The sequence below is a fragment of the Paramisgurnus dabryanus genome, chromosome 21 (assembly GCF_030506205.2).
Source record: "Paramisgurnus dabryanus chromosome 21, PD_genome_1.1, whole genome shotgun sequence".
NCBI lineage: Eukaryota > Metazoa > Chordata > Actinopteri > Cypriniformes > Cobitidae > Paramisgurnus > Paramisgurnus dabryanus.
Genome location: NC_133357.1, coordinates 25032952 through 25056645, shown reverse-complemented (window position 1 = coordinate 25056645; position 23694 = coordinate 25032952). Strand labels below are relative to the sequence as shown.

General features: G+C 41.0%; 1 protein-coding gene across 1 annotated transcript in view; it reads right to left on the bottom strand.

Annotated features, from left to right (window-relative positions):
* lad1 (ladinin) overlaps nucleotides 1-8651 on the bottom strand; it is a 29658-nt gene extending 21007 nt beyond the window's left edge. Inside the window, exons 1-3 of the mRNA XM_065286383.2 lie at nucleotides 8500-8651; nucleotides 7557-7685; nucleotides 6743-7040 (exon numbers count right to left, since the gene is read on the bottom strand). Of these exons, the coding sequence (XP_065142455.1) occupies nucleotides 6743-7040; nucleotides 7557-7685; nucleotides 8500-8537 (465 nt within the window). The 5' untranslated portion in view covers nucleotides 8538-8651. The remainder of the gene's footprint in view (nucleotides 1-6742; nucleotides 7041-7556; nucleotides 7686-8499) is intronic.
* Nucleotides 8652-23694: the final 15043 nt, after the last annotated feature.

Sequence of the window (23694 nt, the reverse complement as noted above, 5' to 3'; positions counted from 1 at the left end):
GGTCCTCTCGTTGAGAAGTACACCATACAACAAACAGGTTCCATTTCAGCGTATACGCCTGCCTCGTAGACGGCGCTCGCGCTACAGTGATGGTGTTAGATACCGCCTGGGGTAAATCACCTAAAACCTCCGCGCCCCGTCCAGAGACCACACATGGAGGTTCCACAGATCGGGGCGAGGGTGCCATAATGTGCCAGGGAATCAGCCAGGGAGGGGCTGTCGCGAGGAGAGTGAATTCTGTAAAACCAATTCCTAGTTGTCCGGTACGGCGCAACTAATAGAATGCGCTCCTCGTCCTCCCTGACTTGCACAGTGTCTGCGCAAATAAAGCTTACTGGGGGGAAACCCCGCGGCCAGCTGTGTGCCAGTGCATTCACGCCGAGTGTTCCCTCGGATAATGAATAAAACAGGCGACAATGGGTTGAAGAAGCAAACAGATCTAACTGCTCTGCCGAAACATTTCCAAATCAGCTGAACCGACCGGGGGTGGAGCCGCCACTCGCCGGGGCGCGCTGCTCATGAGAGCGCGTCTGCCGCTGTGTTCAGCGACCCCAATATGTGAATGGCACGAAGAGACCTCAGATACTTCTGACTCCAGAAGAGGAGAGACGGGCGAGATGCGACAGGTGACGAGAGCGCAGACCGCCTTGGCGATAGATATACGCTACAGCCGCAGTTTTGTCGGTGCGCACTAATACATCTTAAGCATCGAATCACGTTGATGAAACGGACGAGCGCAAGATATACAGTGCACAGCTAGAGGCAATTTATGCCAATGTCGCTGGAATGTCGACCAGACCCCCGAAGCGACGAGCCCGCCGTACGTAGCTCCCCACCCCGTTGTAGAGACATTTTTGCCAACAATAGCATGCCTGGAGACCTATCTCAGTGGCATCCACACCCTGAGAAACGCTGGGTCTGACCACGGGGTGAAAGTGTGACGGCATCTCGATGTAATTATAATACTGTGAAAGCCGGTGAGCCACGCTCTCCTCGGGACTCGGTCATAAAGCCAACACTGAAGCGGTCTCATATGGAGCAGCCCGAGCGGTGTCACAGCCGCAGCTACTGCCATATGCCCCAGAAGTTTTTAAAATTATTTTAGTGGAACCGCAACCCTGCCTTTAAATGTTTAGGCAAGTCAGAATTGACTGAACACGCGCTTCTATGAGACGTGTTGTTAAATCGACCAAATCCCGTTATATTCCGAGAAAAGAGATCCTCTGCACGGGGCAAAGTTTACTCTTTTCCCAGTTGACCTGAAGACCGAGACGAGCGAGGTGTTTAAGTACACGATTTATGTGTGTGCACAGCATCTGACGAAACTGAGCTATTATGAGCCAATACGCCAAAACGCCAACACCGCTCTCTCTCTCTCAGGGGCTGCAGTGCGCCCTCCGCAACTTTCGTGAAGACACAGGGAGAGAGAGAGAAAGCCCGAACGGTGAGACTTTGTACTGATATGCCCACCCCTCGAACACAAAGCGGAGAAACGGCCTGTGTCGGGGAAGTATGGAGACATGAAAGTACGCGTCCTTCAGGTTGAAGGCTGCAAACCAATCCTATGGGCGGATGCATTAAAATATGCTCCTCTGCGTAAACATTTTGAACACCATTCTGTGAATGTGAATTCTGTGAATTCTCGACTCAGTACGCAGATCTAGGATCGGACGCAACCCGCCACTCTTCTTGGGTACAACGAAGTAAGGGCTGTAAAGCCCCGACTTTATCTCGGCTGGAGGGACCGGCTCGATCGCGTCCTTCGCCAATAGGACAGCAATCTTCCGCACGCAGTCAACACAGTCTCACACCCATGGCGTCAATATTTGACGACACTTGACCATGCGTCAATATGTTGACGCATCGGCAGCCTTCACCGTGGTGAAGCCTGAATATTTGAGAGGTAGCCGGGCACATTGAATGTATAACCGAGACGGATCGTGCGTAAAAGCCAACGCGACGGGCTGGGAAGCTCTTTCCAGGCCCCCAGATACCGAGCGAGAGGAAATTAACGGCACGATGTGTACCCGTGGCGAGCGGAGACGGGGAACTCAACGACGCGTGCTCTTTGGCCGCATTGTGAGGTGTTGTGTGTAATGAAACACTCACCCGAAACCGCTGATGGATGCTGAGCAAAGGGGCTCCCTTGTAGATGTCCCGCTCGATACATCCGCTGGCGAATGAGGAAGAGGAGAACGTAGGGTTTTGAGCCCGTCCGAAGCTCCTATATGCCTCCGGGGACCTGGAGAAAGAAGAGGAATTCGCTCTTTGAGGTTAGTGGGTGCCGATTGAAGTCGGCGGAACACAAAACGAAACCAAGGATTCCCCACCCGGCCCTCCTACGGGGTGGGGGGGGGAGTGATATTTTCACCATCTCCTGACGAGCGATCCTCTCCATCTTCAGGTCGCCCGACTCAGAGCCGCTAAGTTTCATTTTCCACCTTTGTAGCGGGCTGAGTGGGCGGGTGAACAGCTTACGACAGGTTCCTCAGAGCTGCCGGGATGAAGGAACGAAAAAGCCGTAGCAGGACACCCTCGGCGAAAAGCAGACCAATATACTGACGTATCGGAGGGGGCAGCTAGGCTCCGACGTGGCATGAAGCCTCAGTCTGCTCTAAAGCGGCCGATCATTGTTGGACACTATCAGCCGCGTCGCCGAAATGGCTGGTCTAAAAAGGAACATTAGGGCGATTATTAATGACCTACTTAATGCCCGCAAGACACAACCAGAGATGGCGTCCCTGGACCACCGGGGGGTGGGCATAGCACGTCCGGCGGCCTGTGGGGTGAACCCAGTCGCTCGTAGCGCCAGGTCAGAGCCACACAGGATTCTTTAGTTGCCGGACCGTGACCTCGCCTGTGCAGATCCTTCAGTGCCGTAGCCTGGCGGACCTGCATCGCGCCATGGCGCGCACGGCAGAGGCCGCCTCTCACAAGCCCGTGGGTCTGTGAGGGGAGGGAGGCTGGTCTCTTGGAGCAGCATAACCCTTAGCGGCCCCGCCGTCAGGAGAGGTGAGAGGTGATGGCTGAACGGTCGGTTCCGGGAGGAAAACGAGTTTTCCATGACCGTGTCAACCAACATGCACCCCGGGAAGAAAGGCACAGAAGGTTGGGGCTGTTCTTGCAGTCCTGAAGTGCCAATCATCTAGGCGGGACGGTGCGGGTGGGGGAGGAGCTCTCCGCTCCACACAGACCGTCTCCGCGCTCCCGAACGTACATGGCCGCCACTCGGGGTCGAGCACGGGAGCCCCTACCCAACCCGAAGGCGGGAGAGGGTCCGAGTCGGCGACCGAATAGACGACCCCCTCTCCGATGCTGTGACAGACATAGAATCCTCGTGAGGACTGAAAGAGGACGAGAGCACGTAGAACACGCGCCACCCATCTCTTACGGCACCTCTGGCTGTGGATGGGGGTGCTGAGAGTCACTGGACGAACCAGCTAACCGATTCAGCACCGTTTATACGGAGATAAAATTTCCGGAGTTTTGCCACCGCACCTTTAACGGGGCTCCGCAACGGAAAAAAAAGGGGGTGACGTTCCCGGAGGTACGAAACCCGTCTCCGCCATCCAAGAGGTTCACGCTCTCTTAGGAGTATGAACCCTCCACGAACGCCGCCTCAGCATGCACTCTTGCGCACGAGAGAGGACGATCGTGGCCACCCGGGGACCCATACATTTGCCGCATCCAGAAACACGGACAGAAAGACATCTTTAAAAAGACGCTCCTGCCTCAGTGCAAGTGAAATGCTGTCTTTAAAAAGACGCAGAACACCGCAATACTCTTTTAGAGGAAACACTCTTTTAATGTGCTGATGTTGATGAAGCACACAGGGGAACGGCTACGCACACACTCAACTAAGAGTGAGAAAAAAAAAATTAAAAAGAGAGGTGGAACACCCGCGAGCCTCCGCTGAAATGCCTTTGCCCAACCAAATCAAACACGCAGAGTTCTCCAAAGAGCAGAGAGTAGCTTCTCGTGAGCAGTCAGTCTGCCAGCTTTCGAAGCTAAAAAGCTGATTTGATAACTGCACCTGCCGCTCATTAAATACCTGTGCGGCGGGGCGGCGCCGGCAGATGCAATTATCTGCATGCCAAGTTCATTGGCGTTTTAAAGGTTTCTCGAAGCAGATAGGTCACCCGCGAAGCGGTTCCCAATTCGTCGGTCACGACGTGACGTCGTAGTGACCGACTGAAAGGGAACTCATTTATTTCAATGGCTTGCGCCGCGCGAGGGCGGTTTGTTGTTGCGTCGAGTGAGCGCGAGCGCAGCGGAGCTCAGCTTGCGCTCACGCCGCGGTCGAAGTTCAATAGTTTTGCGCATAGTTTGTGGTCTTTTGCACTTTATACGGGAAATGAGCTGACAGTCTGTACCAGTTGTATGAGTGTGTGCTTGCTGTATTTGTTGTTTTAATGTCTTGTTTTTGCAAGTTATTGTTGCTATTGCGTGCCCCCTGTTGGAAGCCGAGTGCCCCCCTGTTAGTTATGGTCTGGCGCCGGCTCTGGATCGTAATAATGCATATGTAATGTAAACAATATGGCAGGACACAAAATACATGACATCTCATAAAAATACATGCAATTATGTACCTATAGTCAAAAATTTCCGTGTTTTTTCATTATCGTATCACAAATTTCTGTTTATGTGTCATTGTCATGTATTGACCTACTTTTTCCTATTTTCTTTTAATCATTGTCGCTTCGGTTTAGGGTTAGATTTGGTGTTTGCTTTAGGATGTCACTTTAAGTATTTTTTCTGATTCCTTTTTTATATTTTCTGATTTTTAAACCATTGTCGTTGGGTTTGGGTAAGGATGTCATTTTATGTTAATCTAACCCTAAACCAAGTGACAATGGTAAGAAAATAGGACAAAACAGTTGAGTAACCAATATGTGACAATGACACATAAACAGATATTCGTGATAACACGGAAGTAAGTGACAGTATCACAAAAAAGAATCAAAAAATTATGTGACTATAGGTACGTAATTTCGTGAGACTGGGCTGCATTGGTTCTTGTGTGTCTTGTGATGAAACATGCAGTCACGAGTCATTTTTTGGTTTGCTATTCCTTAAAGGGCACATATTATGCAAAATCCACTTCTGATGTCAAAATCCACTGATAGGTGTGCTGGCAGTGTGTGAACACAACAACCCTACATGAAAAAATCCACCCTCTCCTTTTTTTATTAATTTATTCACAGGAATCAGATCTGTTTTACTAGCTTCGTTTTCATTACCCTTTAAATTGCGCAAATTGACATTGCAAATTGAAAATACGGTGAATGGAAACACGCAAAAACTCTCAAATATATCGCTAAAAAAGTTTTTACGCTCCATGAGTTGATTTCAGGCAATTCATAAAAGGTGCATTTCGCAAAGCTGCGATGGAAACAGTTTATTCGCATTTTCGGTTACCTAATGCAAGTAATTCACACAATTATTATTTCAAGATGAAGCGGTATGTACTAAAACATCCCAGAAACACCTCAATACATGTCTGCTCCCAAGTATAAGAGGCTTTCCTTGCCAATAATGTTTGGATAACACTCCTACATCTCTTCTGATTTAAAATGATGTACTATTACCTCCAAAAATAGCCTGATCTCACAAAATATGTAAAAAAGTCACGCAATATTTTGCACAGTTTTGTGTGACATTGTCACGTATTTCCACCATATTACGTGCCACTGCCACGACTTTCTTTTCCGTGACAGTTTCACGTATTGGTTACAGGTTACTCAACTGTTTTTCCTATTTTCTTACAATAGTCGCTTCGGTTTGGGGTTAGAACAACTTTCTGTAACATAAAATGACATCTTTACCCAAACCCAACTCTAACCCCAACGTCAGGCGATGATGGTTTAAAAAGCATACGAAAAAAGTGTATAAACCAATACTTTAAGAGACATCCTAACGCAAACAGCAAATCTAACCCCAAACCGAAGCGACAATTGTTTAACCAATACGTAACCAATACCTGAAACTGTCACGGAAAAGAAAGTCGTGGCAGGGGCACGTAATATGGTGGAAATACGTGACAATGTCACACAAAACTGAGCAAAATAATGCGTGACTATTTCACGGAAATTTGTGGGATCAGATTGTCCAAGAAACACCTATACTGTACGTTGCCACTCCTAAGTATCCGGGGCTTTCCTTGGCATTACTGTTTGGATAATACTCTTAAATATGAAAAAAAAAAATTTAATGCCAAGTGCTGTAGATGTGATATTAGTAAACCTACCAACACAGTTGACATGATGACTTACCGCGAGAGGAAAAATTATGTCTTAGTCGCATATCATCGGTTAATGGAAATGCTGTATTTCTCAATAGTCTTTTGTCGACATTTAGAAAATAAAGTTTGCGCAAATCTGCAATAGAAACGCAGCTACTGACTGTTGGTAAGGGAATGAGGGCAAAAGTTCATTTACATTTAAAGGTACACACATGAAAACAGCACGTTTTGGCTTCCATCCAATATTTTCGACATGCTATAATAAATGATCAGTGGGGTATTTTAAGCTTCACAGATACATTCTAGACACACCTGAGTTTATTAAAATGGTTATAATATGTTCCCTTTAAATGCTAAACAAGCACATGCAGGCACTAAAGAGCATCTCAAGTAAAAACTCTTATTCCAAACAAGTTTCACGTTTACTTATGGATAAGCGGTCTGGCTCGTGCACACTACCACCTAAAAATATAATTACGTTTTGAAAACATGATGTTCTACCTTCTCATCCTTCTCCGAGTTAACAGAGGGCCCTGGTGACTTAAGAGCCTCCACACACCGCTGAACGTTCTCTCTGCGCTCCCCGTCCCGCGTCTCTCTGTGCAGCTCCACATCAGGTTCTCCATCTAAACTGTCCCCCGCGGTGCCACCGTCTCCCTCTTTGTGCCTCCTCAAAGTTTCCACGTGCCTCATCCTTCGATTTTCATCACGGACACGCAACATCTCCACAAAGTCCATCGGCATCTGGTCCAGACCACCACCAGAATCTTCATTGGGGTCAAAGGCATCGGCTGATCCACTAACACCGGACAGAATATATTAGTTTATTACTGATCCACTAACAATGGACAGTACTTTATTACACTTCTGTAAAAAAGCAATCAAAGTGACTTAGAAATGTTACTGTATGTATTGATGAATACATTTAAATGTTTCTTTCTTTGTAATAACATGCATAATGTAAGACCAGGACCGAACAATATACAGATCATCTCACATCATTTTGCATTTCAAGATTTGTAAATCTGCTTTTCACACAAGACTTACAGTGTGGGAAAGGTCCATGTCTGGTATATTTTATTTGTGACCAAATACTAGACCTTTGTGATACCATAAACTCTTATCTAAAGCTATCTGAAGTGCTCATCCACGTGTTATGTAAGTTCAATTGTGCCATGCAAATGTTTAATAGAAAAATAATTAAATGCAAATTTCGATTACGAGCCAGTTAAAGCTTTTATGTCATTTGACATGGTACAGGAAGCAGGAATTCATTATTGCTGGCAAAGTTTCTTTGTATTGGTTGACCTCATACCTACTGGTCTTGGGTTTGGCATCTTCGTTGGGACTCTCGGGGTCTGCAGCAGTGCTGGAGCTCCTCTCCTTCCTCCGTTTCTCTCTCTCCACCTCTTCCTCATCCTCCACAGTCCACTGTCGAGTCAGCCTGTAGATCAAACAGACAAACTTATATACTGTATACACTGTGTGTGTGTGTGCGTGCGTGCGTGCGTGCGTGTGTGTGTGTGTGTAACATCAGAAGTATGATGAAAATACATGCATGCAGACACTTATCAATATGGCACTGTGATTATTCTTTATAATGGATTCAATAGACAGGAAGAAAGCCGGACGTGAAGAACTGTCAGGAACTTTCAGACTACTGAAATACCAAACTCTTTTACAAAATGAGAAGATGTATTATGATCAAAAGTCTTGATGATATGTCCGGAGGTGGACTATTGTATTTCACAGTATGAAAAACAATGTTTCATTGTGCAATAACTGGTTTTTCAAGCTGTTTTGGTTAAAGGATACTCAGTCTCTTAAATTTGTAAGCGTGTCATTACGTTACATTTATGAGTGCACGAGCTGGCAATAAGGAGCTTGAATCGTTGCATGTCCAGTCCACATTAACTTTCAGTTTTTATTCACGTCAGTTTCAGTACAAAGTTCAGTTTAGCTTATCTTACTATTACTTTTATTAGAAAATTATACATATTTTTATATCACACTGGACGTCATGCGTCTTCTACTTTTATGAGGAACGCGATTGTTTTATTAAAATCTCAATGAATTTTTTACTACTATATTTTGAATACATTATGTAAAGTTGTTTTTTACAAAAAAACTACGATAAAAGAAATGGCAATTTTAGGGTAATATCACCATGTGTTACAATACGCGAAATTAACAGGCACCTGCGATCCGTTCAGCAACCATTACCAGACTAAACAAAAATAAACATTAAATCTACTTACGTTGATAAAGCAGACCAGTTTTTCCGGCTAATGGACATTATTATTGTTTCTTTAACACGATGGCAGTGGAGTCGGGAGAGAGAGATCTGTGTATGTATTTTGTGCTGTCAACCTGTGTCTACCTTTATCCCGCAACCTGACAAGAATCACGTCACGTGACATCATCATCACCTCCCGCCGAGCGCTCAGAGCGCGTTCACCATTAATACAAGTCTTATATTAACTATAGCCACACCCCTTTCTTAGCGCTTAACTTAAACCAAAACCATAATAAAAAACACCAACTACGAACCAAATCTACTAATAAACAAAAACAAAATCTAAATATTTATTATATTTTGAAAAAAAAATATTTTACCGCCCTTTCTTAAGTTCTGCAGTACTTGCAAAGAATAGTAACAAAAAAACAATATAATTATATTATTAAAATATATTATTTTAATATATAACAATATTTTTTAGAGAAAGATAAACCAATAGAGCCTTGTGTAGTTTGCAAGCAGGTGACACTACTCAGCACAACTAGATCAAAGAGAGTTGAGGCAGTTTGTCGGTTTTGGGTCAGTTTATGTCTAAATAGGATTAATGTTTTGCTTTTTCAAAAAAGGGTGTGAAACTGTATAAAAACAAAACAAACATTTTAAATTAAGTCAAGCATAGTACATGATTTCGTGCCGGTTGTTCATTGTGGTACAGCATTTGTTCTGTAGTTCACAATCCATTGAAACTCTGGCACTGGAGGTGTTTGCTTTAGTCTTCAGTGCCACACCTACTTTATAACACAATGACAAATCCGCTGTACTTTGACCAAGGCATTATCAAAAATCTTAAAGAAGCAAGTAGACTATCCCATATACTTGTTTGATAATGTAGGCTACTCTGGTGGCATCCTCCAATATTGTTTAGTTGATTTATTGTTAAACCTCTTTCATTTAAGCGAGAAGAAAAGAGCATTCCACCTAAGGAACACCATAATGAAGAAACAACAAACTTTACTAAAGCAAACAATATAAGCCGCCTGCACACCCCACCCAGTTCCATAGGGAAGACAGAGATATCCACTATGCAAATACTGTACAAGTCCACAGTCTTCATAAGAGCAGTTAACAGCTCACTATCTATTCATCTTTTCATGATCCTCCATGCAACAGAAATTGAAAAACATTCAACAATGAAGTACACCTGTTTAGTTCCTCAGCTATTTATTTCACCTTGATTATTTTACACAGGATATTATTGACACAAAAGCTGAACTATAGCTAGTCATTATTTACTATCAGTCAGTTTAAGTTATGCAAACAATCAGTCCAATACAGTACAACTGTCCTGAATTAAAACCAGAATGGAAGTAAAACTAGTGTATCATCTGATGTTAGAATTGGTATATTTGAAGATGTGCATTTGAAAATTAAACAAAGTTGCAAGATTTAACTGAAGGGTGAAATTTTTGCCACATCAAACATCTTCATTCTTTATACCAGACATGGCCTTTACAGTCCTCCTTTAGTCACGGCCCTCAACTGGCCACTTCTGCAGAGACATACAGGAAGAGTCTTGTTTATGACTATAGATAGCATAAACACTCATATGTGTTTTATTCAGATTTATTGCACGGTGCTCTGAAATGCTTGATTCTGATTGGCTAGTGGTGATATTCCAAGGTTCTTTCCAGAGAACAACAACATGAAACTGATAGCACAATGTGAGTCATCATGCAGGTGCAGTTTAATATTTACAAATAAATTAAATATACAGTTGCAATCAAGATTATTCAACCCCCTTGACCTGCAAGACATTGTTGCACATATGAAGCCTTCTGGTGTTCATCTTGTCTTAAGGGGGTCGCACACAGGACACGCAGCGCCGCGCAGTTATAAAAAACTCAAACACATTGCTTTCTATGAGTATACGCACACTGGCGCCAACAGGTGGCACCTGTCCACGCCCCCCAGCTATGACTCTAAATTGCTAAAATCCCTGTTGCACCACAGAGCGCCACTCACATAGTTTAACATTAAATAACATCATATTTGTCCCAAATCATTAACAATTAACATTGGCTGCTAATGTATATTTCAACCGCTATCTAATGAAGCTCGCACTATTTAATGTGCACTTCCGGTTTACAATACCTCAGAGTTATCCTAGACACGACTCGACGCGAGCTGCGCGGCCTGTGTGCTACCCCCTTTAAGGGTAGAATCATTTCAGTGTGGGGTTCCTCAGGGCTCGATTTTGGGACCTCTTTTATTTTCCCTTTATATGCTTCTGTTGGGAAAGATTTTTGATAAGCACGGTATAAATTACCATCTGTATGCTGATGATTCTTTAATTTAATTTCCCTGCAATTTTCTCTGGAGTCTTTGAGTAACTGTTGATGTGGCTGATGTGAAGTTTTGGTTGGCAAGCAACTTTCTCCAGTTGAATGAGGACAAATCAGAGTTTATTTTTTAAGGATGTGGATTTTAATGACTGTTATTGCTCCTTGGGAAAAGAAAGTCTTGGCTTTTGTGACTTAATTAATTAATGATTCGATACAGAATTCAATATAAAGTGATGTTAAAGTGTTTATAAATCTCTGCATGGCTTGGCACCATATTATATTTCCGATTTAATTAGTCTACATTAAAATTTGAGATCTGTTCGCTCTAAGGATCAACTATACCTGATTCATCAATCACGCTTGAAATGTAGAGGAGATAGAGCTTTTTCCGTGGCTGGCCCTAGACCAGTGTTCCTCACATCCAGCCCTGGAGAGCCGGTGCCCTGCAGAGTTTGGCTCCAACCTTAATCAAACACAACTCCTTGTGATTTTGGGAACCACTGCCCTAAACGGTCAAAATGTTCTACAGAGCGCGTTTCATCACTACGTTGTCTCAGCAATGACATATTTTTCGTGTGGCTGGTACCATAGCTCCTCATTCTCACGGTGCGAAATTGAGGTAGGTTGCAATTTCGCTATCTCCAGTGGATTGAATAATCTGAATTGCAACTGTAAATATCCATAATTGGTCACACTTTATTTTAGGTGGCCTTAACTATGTACTTGGCCATTTGATAATTGATTATGTGAGTGCATGTTGGTGTGTGTTTATGATTTATGTTTGGACTGTCTCTTTCCTTGTCTCGCCCCCTCGTTTCCTTGTAATTATCCTGTTATTGGTTTATGACCTTTACCTGTTACCCGCTTGATTTGCTCCATTATTTAAAGCCCTTGTGTTTGCTGTCCTGTGCTTGTTTGTTTTGTACCAATTGTGAATACGCTGTCAAATGAGTCATAGTTAAGTTTTGTCAAGTTTTTTTGTTAAGTTAGTCTAGTCTGTTTGGTGTCTTGTTTATCTGGTTTGTTGTTTTCCCCCTCGTGGGTTTTGTTTCCTGTTATTGTAAATAAACAAAGTGTTCATCAAAGGTCTGCATCTGGGTTCGTTCCGGAACCTTCCTGACACTTGGTGATATTGAATGTTAGTACATAGTAGTTAAGACCACCTAATATAAAGTGTGACCCCATAATTTATAACATACAAAATTGTATTCACAAATGATTAAACCAATTGGTGTTCATCCTGTTTGAACTTCGTGTTTTGACTTAAAGTCACTAAGCAGGTTTTCCTTGCGGAAGTTTAGAATGTCTTACAAATTAGGTGATAAATCAAATAAAGGTTTTGTGTCCATATATTTACTCTTGTGGTAAATAACAAAAAATGGAGACTTACTGTAAGCAAAAGTATCCATTTGTCTCGTTTTAATCTCACTGAGGTATAGAAGAAACGAATGATATGATCAAGAAATCTCAAATGAGATTTTACTTTCTGGAGGGGTTCAAAATGAGAAATATGTAAAGTTGTATTACATTAGCACTAACACAAATTCCTCATTTAATAGGTCTTGGCCACAAATTATGGTTATACATTTAAACAGTCGGAAAGTTGCGAAATGTAAATATTTGAAATGTTTATTTGCTTTCTTGCCTGCCAGGCATCTGTTGTAAGTACATCCCTCTAAAAATATTTCCTGTTTCTTTTATATATCCTGCAAGCCACAGATTTCTTTATTGTGCTGGTTTGTGCTCTCCTGTCATGTTTTATCTCTGATCATCATTAAAAAGCAAGAATCCTATTCAGCTACGCATACAAATAAAGGCTTTACATCTGTTGCCAACCCTTTAGTCTCTTATACAGTACCTGATGTGTATTATATTCAAAGCAGCTGGAAACATGGATAAGTTCTACTAACTCAATAAATTTGATTGCCTTTGTATTATAAATTTAAAGACTGTCAGTTTTAATCACTTTTTTTACTTTTTTATGTTTAATTACTTCAACTGAAAGTTTGAAGTTTTGACAACTTTGATGTTCCCTGGCCACGTTGTGACTACCACCTTACAACCAGATGTTGTTCTCTTGTCTAATTCCACCAAACAAGTTCTGCTGGAGCTTACAGTCCCTTGGAAAGACTTTGAGAGGAAGCTCACCAAGTATGAGGGACAGGTCAGAGAGTGTCGACAAGCTGGGTGGAGAGCACGGTGTCTCCCAATAGAGGTAGGATCCAGGGGCGTTGTAGCACGATCCATGTACAGAGCCTTCAGTCTTTTAGGCATTGATGGAGTAAGGAGAAGAAGAGCCATCCGCAACACCACTGAAGCAGCAGAGAAAGCCTCGAGATGGCTATGGCTCAAGAGAGGAGATCCATGGGGGTCAGTGTAGCTAGATTCGCCAACTTGACACAAGCTGGGGTCTGATCAGCCACAGCTGGGTCACCTGGATGAGGGTGTCTGATGTTGAAAGACCCGAAACACCCAATGATTCCAGGAACATCACTGAAGATGTGTCCAGTAGCAGCAGTGGATGTATTTGCACAGCTGAATATTAAAACCCGACAAGTTCAGAGTACTCAAAACTTTTGTGGAAACTAAAATACCAAAATACATACAAGTAAACCAAATCAAACTTTTTAAGTAAATCATACTTATAACTTAAAATTAACCCAAACTTAAAAGTTTATATTTAATTGTATTTCCTATTTATGTACACTATACTTTATGTACTTACCTTTATTTTGTTGACAAGTCACGGGAACAGACAATGTGACTCACGTGTATGTGAGAAGTTATTTAGCTCAGTGCTGGCATTGACTTCACACAGTTATTATTTACAATGATAAAGCAACACATCCAGTATCTGACCTACAGCCTAAGCACATGCACTACACTTCTGAATAATGGTAACCACAAAAATTAAAAATAGCAAACTCTTCTAAATTTCCAACCCAAATGAATGTTTAAACACTATTAATTAGTGTGTGTGTGTATTTTTTACAATTTGGAAATGGAGCATGTTTACACCCCCACTTCTCTCAAACTTCTACGCTGCTACACCCCTTTGGATTCAACGCTGTATAAACTCTGTAGCTCGCTCGGTATTACTCGTCGTCCACGCTATATTCATCGCGGTAAAAGAAGACTGACTCTTATTTATGGACATGATGCGCCCATTCCATCTACGTTCACGCCCGATCGCTGTAGGCGCCACCAGCATAAGAACAGTGGAATTAACTTCGAAAACCTGCGTTATCCCACCAGACTGTCAGCAGCTCCCTCGACGTCAAATCAGAACTTTAACATTTCTCTTCTAAATGCGCGATCAATCACAAACAAAACATCCATAATAAATGATCTTATCCTTGAGAAAAAATTGAATTTGTTTTGTATCTCAGAGACTTGGCAGCAACCTGGCGATTGTATTCATTTAAATATGCTGACTCCCCCTGGCTATTGTTATATAGCCAAACCAAGATTGGTAGGGAGAGGAGGCGGGTTGGCAGTAGTACACCGCTCTGATCTGACTGTTAAAGAACTCAGGCCATTCGAAGTGACATCTTTTGAATACATTGCTGTGAAGGTTGTTATCACCATACCCATTTTACTACTGTTAATCTACCGCCCCCCAAAACCATCTGTTAATTTTCTGTCTGAATTGAATGAACTTCTCACTGTTATCTCATCTCTCTGCTCTGCCATGATTATGTTAGGGGATTTTAACATACATGTGGATGTTAATTGCTCTTACACCTCTGAGTTTAACTCTGTGTTGGACTGTTTTAATCTAACACAGCATGTTGATTTTCCTACCCATAACCATGGCCACACTCTCGATCTGCTCTGCTTCTCTGGCATTAATGACATCTCTGTTTCTGGTTCCCTCTCTGGTATATCTGACCATAAGTTAATTGAATGCTGTTTTCATTCTGTCAAAACTTCAACCTCCTCTGAGAAAACAACTATTACTGGTCGTAATATCAGGTCACTGGACAACAGTATGCTAGCTGCCTCCATACAGGCCTCACCATTATCTGCCCTGGATGAGAACTCATCCCCGGATAACCTGGTTAAAATGTATAATGACTCCCTGAACAGCCTGCTTGATGGCTTAGCCCCTGTCAGGTCTAGGCTTGTCCCAATAAACCGTGGGTGTCCCTGGTTTACCCCTGAGCTCAGGCATCTAAAGGCAAATGGCCGCCGTCTTGAACGGCTATATAAAAAAACTGGCCTTACAATCCATTCTTTGCTCTACACTGAACATACCCAGACCTATAGGGATGCCCTCAACACTGCCCGCTCAAACTACTACTCATCACTCATCACCTCCTCCCTGTCCAGGCCAAAAACCTTATTTAGGACTGTAGACAAACTTCTGAAACCCCCTGTCATTGCATGCTCTAAAACCCCTGAACAATGCCAGGTTTTCTTACAGTTCTTTGATGACAAAATCACCCAAATTTATAACACCTTTAGCACCCATGTCAGCTCACAAACTACTCCTCCGCCCTTGGGCCCACAGCTCTCCCAATTTACATCTATTGACTCTACCACTATCACCGACATCATTGTTAAGTCTAACTCTTCAACCTGTCAGCTCGATCCTGTCCCCACCCCTTTACTAAAGGCCTGTGTCATATCCCTAGCTGAACCCATTACTCTGATTATAAATGCCTGTCTCAATTCTGGTAATGTCCCTGCTGCACTCAAAACTGCTGTAATTACACCCATTCTTAAAAAACCAAATTCTGACCCTACATCACTGCTAAACTACCGTCCTATCTCCAACCTCCCCTTTCTGGCTAAGGTATTAGAAAAAGTGGTGGCATCACAACTTCACACTTTTCTACACCATCACAACCTGTATGAGCCTTTTCAATCTGGTTTCCGCCCGTTTCATAGCACAGAGACTGCCCTACTACGCATAGTCAACGATCTTCTTCTGTCTGTGGACTCCGGCTCACTTAATATTCTCATCCTTCTCGATCTTAGTGCTGCATTTGACACAATAAATCACAATGTCTTAACCCTTGTGTGGTGTTCGGGTCTGTGGGACCCGTTTTTAATGTTTACTAAAAGAAAAATTATGCAATTAATTATTGTTTCAACCTCAGATTCATTGGCCTTGGCTCATTTTCTATAAAGAACATAAAAATAAACAAATTTATAATTACTGTACACTGTTCACCCCCCTACGCATTTATATTACATATGTGGTGTTCGGGTCCACTGGACCCGGTGTTACAGTTTTTTACGATTGGTTACACACAAAATCTTTTCATGTCACACGATTTTCAAAACCTCTCACTCAAAGTGCAAAACTACATGCCAAATCTTCAAAACCATAAGCTATTTCTCAGCCTTTGACTCAGTTTTCAATTGCATAAAACACTTTTTTCAAAACACTACACACAATTCTCTACCTAAAACACAAAGATCTATGAGGAAGTCACTTGCTTTCCTTTTCCAAACCCAACCAATCAAAATGCTTCACTCATTCACCAGGTCACACAGACACACTCCTCACATGTGCAAACACTAAATGCTTTACTGATCACTAACCAATCACTGCTTTACTTTACAGTAGTATAGATATGCCTATAAATAGGTAAAAGGTCACTGTTTTGTCAATCTGCACCCCCCCCCCTGCCAATTCCTGGAACAGGACCCCACACACAATTGACTGTATTCTACTGTAAAGAATATACTTTTGGTTTACATGTTTATAGTTTTGTTGTATGCTAATGTATACAACAGTAATATTTGGACTAATAAATATTTTCTGTTTCTACATTGCATTGGCGTCTCCAGTGTACTTTTTACCCCTCTCGGCAGATTACTTTCACTGTAGAACATTGTATTGAAATGTAGATATAAGCCCATGAAAGACCAAAGAGCTTTAGATTTAGAACAGCAGTGTTTACATGGTATATCCAAACATGTATTATTTTGAAAGAAGTGTTTGCCATTTGATGCAAATGCTTCATTTTGACACGTGTTTGTGGCATTTTGAATGCAGTGTTGCATTTTGAAGGAGATATGTGCTATTTTGCATTTTGTGTGTGCAGTTTTGAGAATTGTGTGTAGAGTTTTGAAAAAAGGAGACTTAGTTTTGAAAACGTGTGTAAGCAATTGGTAAAAACTGTAATAAGAGTGTAAAAATTGAATGTGCTATGTAACTTCACTCTATTTTTCTTCTATCTGGGACTCCTGTGAGTGCATGAGTGTGTTTGTATATATGTCTGTACATATGTGATGGATGCATGTCAGAGTTTTGTCCTTCTGCACTTGCTAAAATGCTGCAAGGATACAACATGTTATATATCAAGCATGAACACTCATCTGGCCCCACTGTCCCAAACACTTTACCTTCTGTCTAACAGGAACCATTCTACATTTTCCCATTATCTCCCTTACAAAAAAATATTAATGCTTGTATTATAGTAAAAGTGTAGTAATCATGGCAAATTGGTGTATTGATTACCATTTGTAAAACCATGGGTTTACCACAAAACCTATCGTGTGTGCACACGTGTGTGTGTGTGTGTGTGTGTGTGTGTGTGTGTGTGTGTGTGTGTGTGTGTGTGTGTGTGTGTGTGTGTGTGTGTGTGTGTGTGTGTGTGTGTGTGTGTGTGTGTGTGTGTGTGTGTGTGTGTGTGTGTGTGTGTGTGTGTGTGTGAGTGCGTGTGAGAGAGAATGTAAATAGAGAAGTAGAAATAGAGAAAGTAAAATTTTATATCCAAGCATTTTTATCATTTTAGGTTGTAGCCAATAGCAACACATTTTACTGCAGTGTGTGTGGACATAAGATGGACAGGAAGACACAGTATATGTCTATAAAATGCAAGAAATGCATACAGCTACATGGTAAAAATCTGCTTCTTATGTGTTGTGTAGGCTGGCATCAACAGGTTATGTGTTCAATGTGGATGATGTGTTATGATACAGCATCTTTCCAGATGGGGCTTGTGCTATGTAAACTGACACAAATGTGTACAATTTCAAACTAAGTTCAAAGACTTAAACATCAAAGTGATGAAAAACGTATTTGAGATGAAAAAGTGATAAATACTTACTTAAGATAAACATGTTTTTCCCCAATATCTGGGAGAGAATATAATTTTCTTCTCTTATTTCATATTATCACAAAAACGAATAGCACTTTAATCTATAAATAGTCATCTACTAGTGGTAAATAACAAATATTAACCATAAATTCTGTCTATATTACTTGCAATAAGGCTAAAATAAACATCTGTAAACAGTTATACATAAATTTGTATGACTGCATTGTTTTAGGATACGAATAATGCCGTGGGTCCACTAGACCCACAAACATTGTCTAAGTAACAAAAATATGAACACCACACGAGGGTTAATCTCCCGTCTGTCTGCTATTGGTGTTTCTGGCAAAGCCCTAAATTGGTTCCAATCATACCTCACAAACAGGAAGCAATTTGTTGCACTTGGTTCACATAAGTCTTCCCAGTCCTCAGTCACTCGTGGGGTCCCTCAGGGTTCTGTTCTCGGGCCACTCCTTTTTCTCATATACATCTTCCCTATTGGTCAGATTATTCGCAGCCACGGTCTAAATTTCCACTGCTATGCAGATGACATTCAACTGTATCTTACCACCACTTCACCCTCTGATCCCCCCCCCCGCACTCACTCACTGACTGTCTTTCTGATTTAAAAACATGGATGCAAAACAACTTTCTTAAACTAAACACAGATAAAACTGAAATTCTGCTGGTTGGCCCTAAAAGCATGCTCACCAAACCATACACCTTCACCCTTAATATTGATGATTCACCTGTTCACTCTACCGCGACTGTCAAAAACCTTGGGATTACATTTGACTCCACTCTCAGTTTCGACCATCATATCAAATTAGTCACAAAAACTGCCTTCTTTCACCTCCGTAACATTGCCCGCCTTCGACCCTTCCTTCCTGTCAGTGATGCACAGACCCTGGTTCACTCCTTCGTCATGTCCCGCTTAGACTACTGTAACTCACTTTTCCTCGGTCTCCCCACCAAATCCCTTCAAAGATTGCAATATATTCAAAACTCTGCAGCCAGGCTACTTACACATACAAAAAGATCTGCCCATATCACCCCCATTCTCCATCAGCTTCACTGGCTACCAGTTTCATCCCGGATCACATACAAAGTACTACTACTCACCTTCAAAGCCCTCCATAACCTTGCTCCTCCATACATTTGCAACCTCTTAACTTCTTACACTCCCCCCCGCTTGCTCAGATCATCTGACCAAAACCTCCTTCTCATTCCCCGCACTAGACTTTCCACCGTTGGTGGTAGGTCTTTCAGCGCCCAGGCACCAAAACTCTGGAACTCCCTCCCACAACCTCTACGTGACAGTACTTCTCTTCCTTTCTTTAAAACCCATCTCAAGACATTTCTGTTTAACGAACACTTCTCTTCACACATTTCATAGTCTGTTAACTAAATGTTTGTTGTTTTGTTAGTTGTATTCAATTTCTTTGTTACATGTGTAATGTTTATCTGACTGTGTGTTTCTATTTCAATGTAAAGCGACCTTGGGTTTGAGAAAGGCGCTATATAAAATAAACTTATTATTATTATTATTATTATTACTTAAAACCACATAAAATATCACTTAATTTTTATAAAACAAAAAATGCTCTTGTAATGAGGTCCATGCAAAGCATGCTTGCAACTGGAAAGCCTCCTCAACCAATCATTGATTTAATATTAATCTGAAGTAAATTTGCAGTGCCAGACTCTTTCTTAGCTTAGCTGGCGATTGAATGCCATAAATCTCATCACAACCACCAAAAGTTTGTAATTATTTGCAGTGTATGAGGCTGTTGTGTTGAAATGACTCTGTTTAGAAGTTATAAATTTAATTTTAGTTAAGTAAACTCTGTGTTCTGTGATTCATTTTATTTGAACTTGAGAAATTCAAAGTGGTAAAATCGTTAAACACACATACAATTTTCAAGTTGAATAAACATATTTCACAGGTTTGAGTAATTTTAATTGTCTCCCAACATTTCATATCCCGGAAGCATCTGCTTTTTGATGCCCATAGTCTGTGTGCATTGTTTCATTTTATGAGCAGTGCATGTCACATTATCCAGTTGTCTGGCTAGAAGGTAATGTCTGGAGATCTGTCACTCGAGTTACTTTGAGGAGATAGTTTGCATGTGTAAATATGTGGGCCATGAGCACACAGGATAAAGATATTCAAACTTTAAACTTCCCCCTGAAGGTTCAGAACCTAAATGTTCCAGACAAACAAATGAAACACTTTAAAATGAAAACTGCAAGTTGTGTATATGATCTAAAATTGTGAAACGTCAGCTCATTGTCAGTATGAAAGACGATCATTGGTTCTCGGATGTCACAACGCATATGATGATTAGTCATATAGGCCTATGATTCGCAAGGACCAGTCGTCTTCTATGATGGCATAAAGGTGAGTAAATTATGGGCTAATTTTACTTTTCGGAAGAAATATTTCTTTAAATGCTTAGTAAAACAATAAACAAGATAGTCAATTTACATTTTATTAATCAAATTAGACTAGCACTGGGCAAGACACGTACATGATTTAATCAATATGCAACATATATACGGTTTTATCAATATTTGTGTTCTCTAGGAATCAAACCCACAGCTTTTATGTTGTTAATGCAATGTTTTATCGAATGAGCTAAAGGAACACCAGGCCTATAGCATTACATATGTGCTAGAATATCATCAAAATGTTGATTTATTTCACTAATTTTGTAAAAAGTTAAACTTGTGTATTATATTCATTCATTACACACAGACAGAAAATGAGAATATTACTTCAGACCAATACAAAGAAAGGATTTTTAGAAATCTGACCCACCTGAAAAATGAAAAGTATGAGCATGTACTGCACTCAATATTTAGTCGGGGCTCCTTTTGTCTGAATTACTGAAGCAATGCAGCTTGGCATGGAGTCGATGAGTCTGTGGCACTGCTCAGGTGTTATGAGAGCCCAGGTTGCTCTCCTAGTGGCCTTCAGCTCTTCTGCATTGTTGGATCTGGCATATCACATCTTTCTCTTCACAATACCCCATAGATTTTTAATGGGGTAATGGTCAGGCTAGTTTGCTGGCCAATTAAAAACAGGGATACAATGGTCCTTAAACCAGGTACTGGTAGTTTTGGCACTGTGTGCAGGTGCCAAGTCCTGTTGGAAAACAATATTTTAGTTAGGACGCCATCTAGTGCTAAGGTATTGACACACAAACAGGTATGGGTATTACGGTTTCAGTTTGCAGACATGCACAGACTGACCTTTAGCATAAGACTTCCTCTGTAGAAGATATGTGACCATGTCTGTAAAATCAAGGTCATGCATATGTCAAAGTTATACAGAAGGTTCCCCTAATCGCCATAAGTTTAGGCTTTCACTAGAGAAAACTATTCATTACTTTCCTCTTGTCTAAAAAGACAAATTTTCATTAACATATAAACTGACTTTGTCTAATCATTTTGTTAAGAAAATATATGTTTCAATCATTGTACCCCAGCTACATCAGAGTAAACACGACAATATTTGTCTGAAATATTTTTCCCCCATCTGCTTAAAGTCTACACTCCAGTTGAACCTATGAAAAGATGAGCCCCCCTACTCCTTGAAGATTTCAAATGACATCTCTGGATTATCATATAGAAAACTATATATATATATATGAATACATTTGAATTGAATTGTATTGTATAGTGTTACTGTGTTGCCCCTGGACTCATCAGCCCTATCATCAGCCTCACGGAGGATAGATGCACTTCCTTATTTAACCCACACACTGCCTGTGTATCTCTAATCTCTCAGTAGAGGATATTATTAGAACACAAATCTTTTAGTGTCTGACTTTAACAATCACACAAACACACACAGATGCACACAGGCATGCACGCCCACATCTCATGTCTCTTCAGTTGTTTATCTGCCAGTAGACACCAGTTCGGTTTATCTAAGCGAAGAACTCACTACCTATCAAGATATATCAGTGCCATCAAGTATTTAAACACTTAAGCTGCACTTAAAATGTATGAATGTCATTTTTGATAGCAAAGTATCATTAGATGGCAAAACAATAACATCAACTGTATATTTTAACATCACTATTCTTTTACATTTTTTAACCTAGTTTGAAGTTTCTCATTTAAGTGTCTGTGGGAAACAATTCAAATGTGTGTGAAGTTTAACACATCTGTGGAAATATTCCTCTAACGTTTGAGTCTTCAATTATTTACCTTCATCTGTTTTTGTGAAGCAGCATACATTTTTTTCTAACAGCAGTCTGGATGCTGTGTGATTTTGTCTGAAATACAGGCGACTTTCTTACTCATCAAAACAGTTATATCAATACAGAACAAGTGGTTAAACAATACAGCTATGTTTTTTAGGGATGATCAATCTATTAGTGCCATTAGTTACAATCCAATAATTTGATTTTAAGAATCTCCTTCATCTTTTATCTATTAGCCATATTTATACAAGAATAAAGAATTTGCAATATCCTTAAAAGGTTGACTAGTTAGTCATTTAGGTGCCATTAATAAAATATCATCTCATCAAAATCCTCTGATCTGTGAAATGATTTTTAATCTAATGGCATCTGTAGCATTTGCAAAGAATAATCATTTTTATTTTATTTTTATAGTCATAAATATAAGTCATAATAAGAACTTCCAGATTTACCAAGCAAAATATTATATAAGGGTCAATTTGGGTGGCAAAATTGGAAAAATGCTTGTTTGTTTTCTTTTAATAAATTAAAATATTGTTATGCATTTAATTAAATAAGTTTAATGCTATATCCATTAAAATTAAAGCTTATTATGTTGGCTTGACAAAGCCAACATACTGTTCTTCGATCTAAGCTTATTATTATTATTATTATTCTTCTGGTCCACACTTTTTCTAACTGTAACTCCTCCTAGAGCTTTCAAGCTACACCTACAAAATTTTACAAAACTTTTAAGACTGGTACGTAGATTTATGCTATATCTTTTCTAACTGATGGGACCTACCGAATTCCTAAACGGGGCGCTCAAACACCCCAAATTTTCCATTGACTTAACATTGCGACAAACTTTGACGGGTCATAGCTGCGAGCGAGAAATTTGTAGAAACTTCTGGGTTACCACATTTGAAGAGGCTGGCAGGCTCTGTAAGAACATGCCTCACATTGGGGTGTAAGTTTCACCCCTGGGGCGTAAGGGCCACCCAAATTTCCCCATTGACTTATAATGGGGCAGGGAACATGCCCATATAAGGGAATAAAAGCGTCCCAGATGGAATATCTTCACTTTAGAGTGTCGTAGAGACATGGGGGTGGGCTCATTTTACTCAGTCATCCAATCAGTCTCTTAGGATCACCCCAGAGCTATTAAGCCACGCCCCTAGCAACCATTTTGGGCACCCTAGCAACATCTTCCATAGACTGCCATTATAAAATGCCCAGATGGATATCTTTGCATCACAGTGTCACAGAGACATGGGGGTGGGCTTATTTTACTCAGACATCCAATCAGTCTCGGAGGATTCTTATTGAGGTATTAAGCCACGCCCCTAACAACCAAATATGAGCACCCTAGCAACATAATAAACAAAGCCTTATATCTCTGGATCCGAACATCATAGAGACATGGGGGTTGGGTCTTTTGGTCATGTTAGCCTTATGCTAGCTCCATGCTAAGTCATACTAGCTTCATGCTAGTTTCGTGCTAGCTTTATGCTAATTTCATAATAAATCTTGCTAACTTCATGCTAAATCATGTTAGCATCATGCTAGCTTCATGTTAATTCATGTTAGCATCGTGCTAGCTTCATGCTAATTCATATTAACA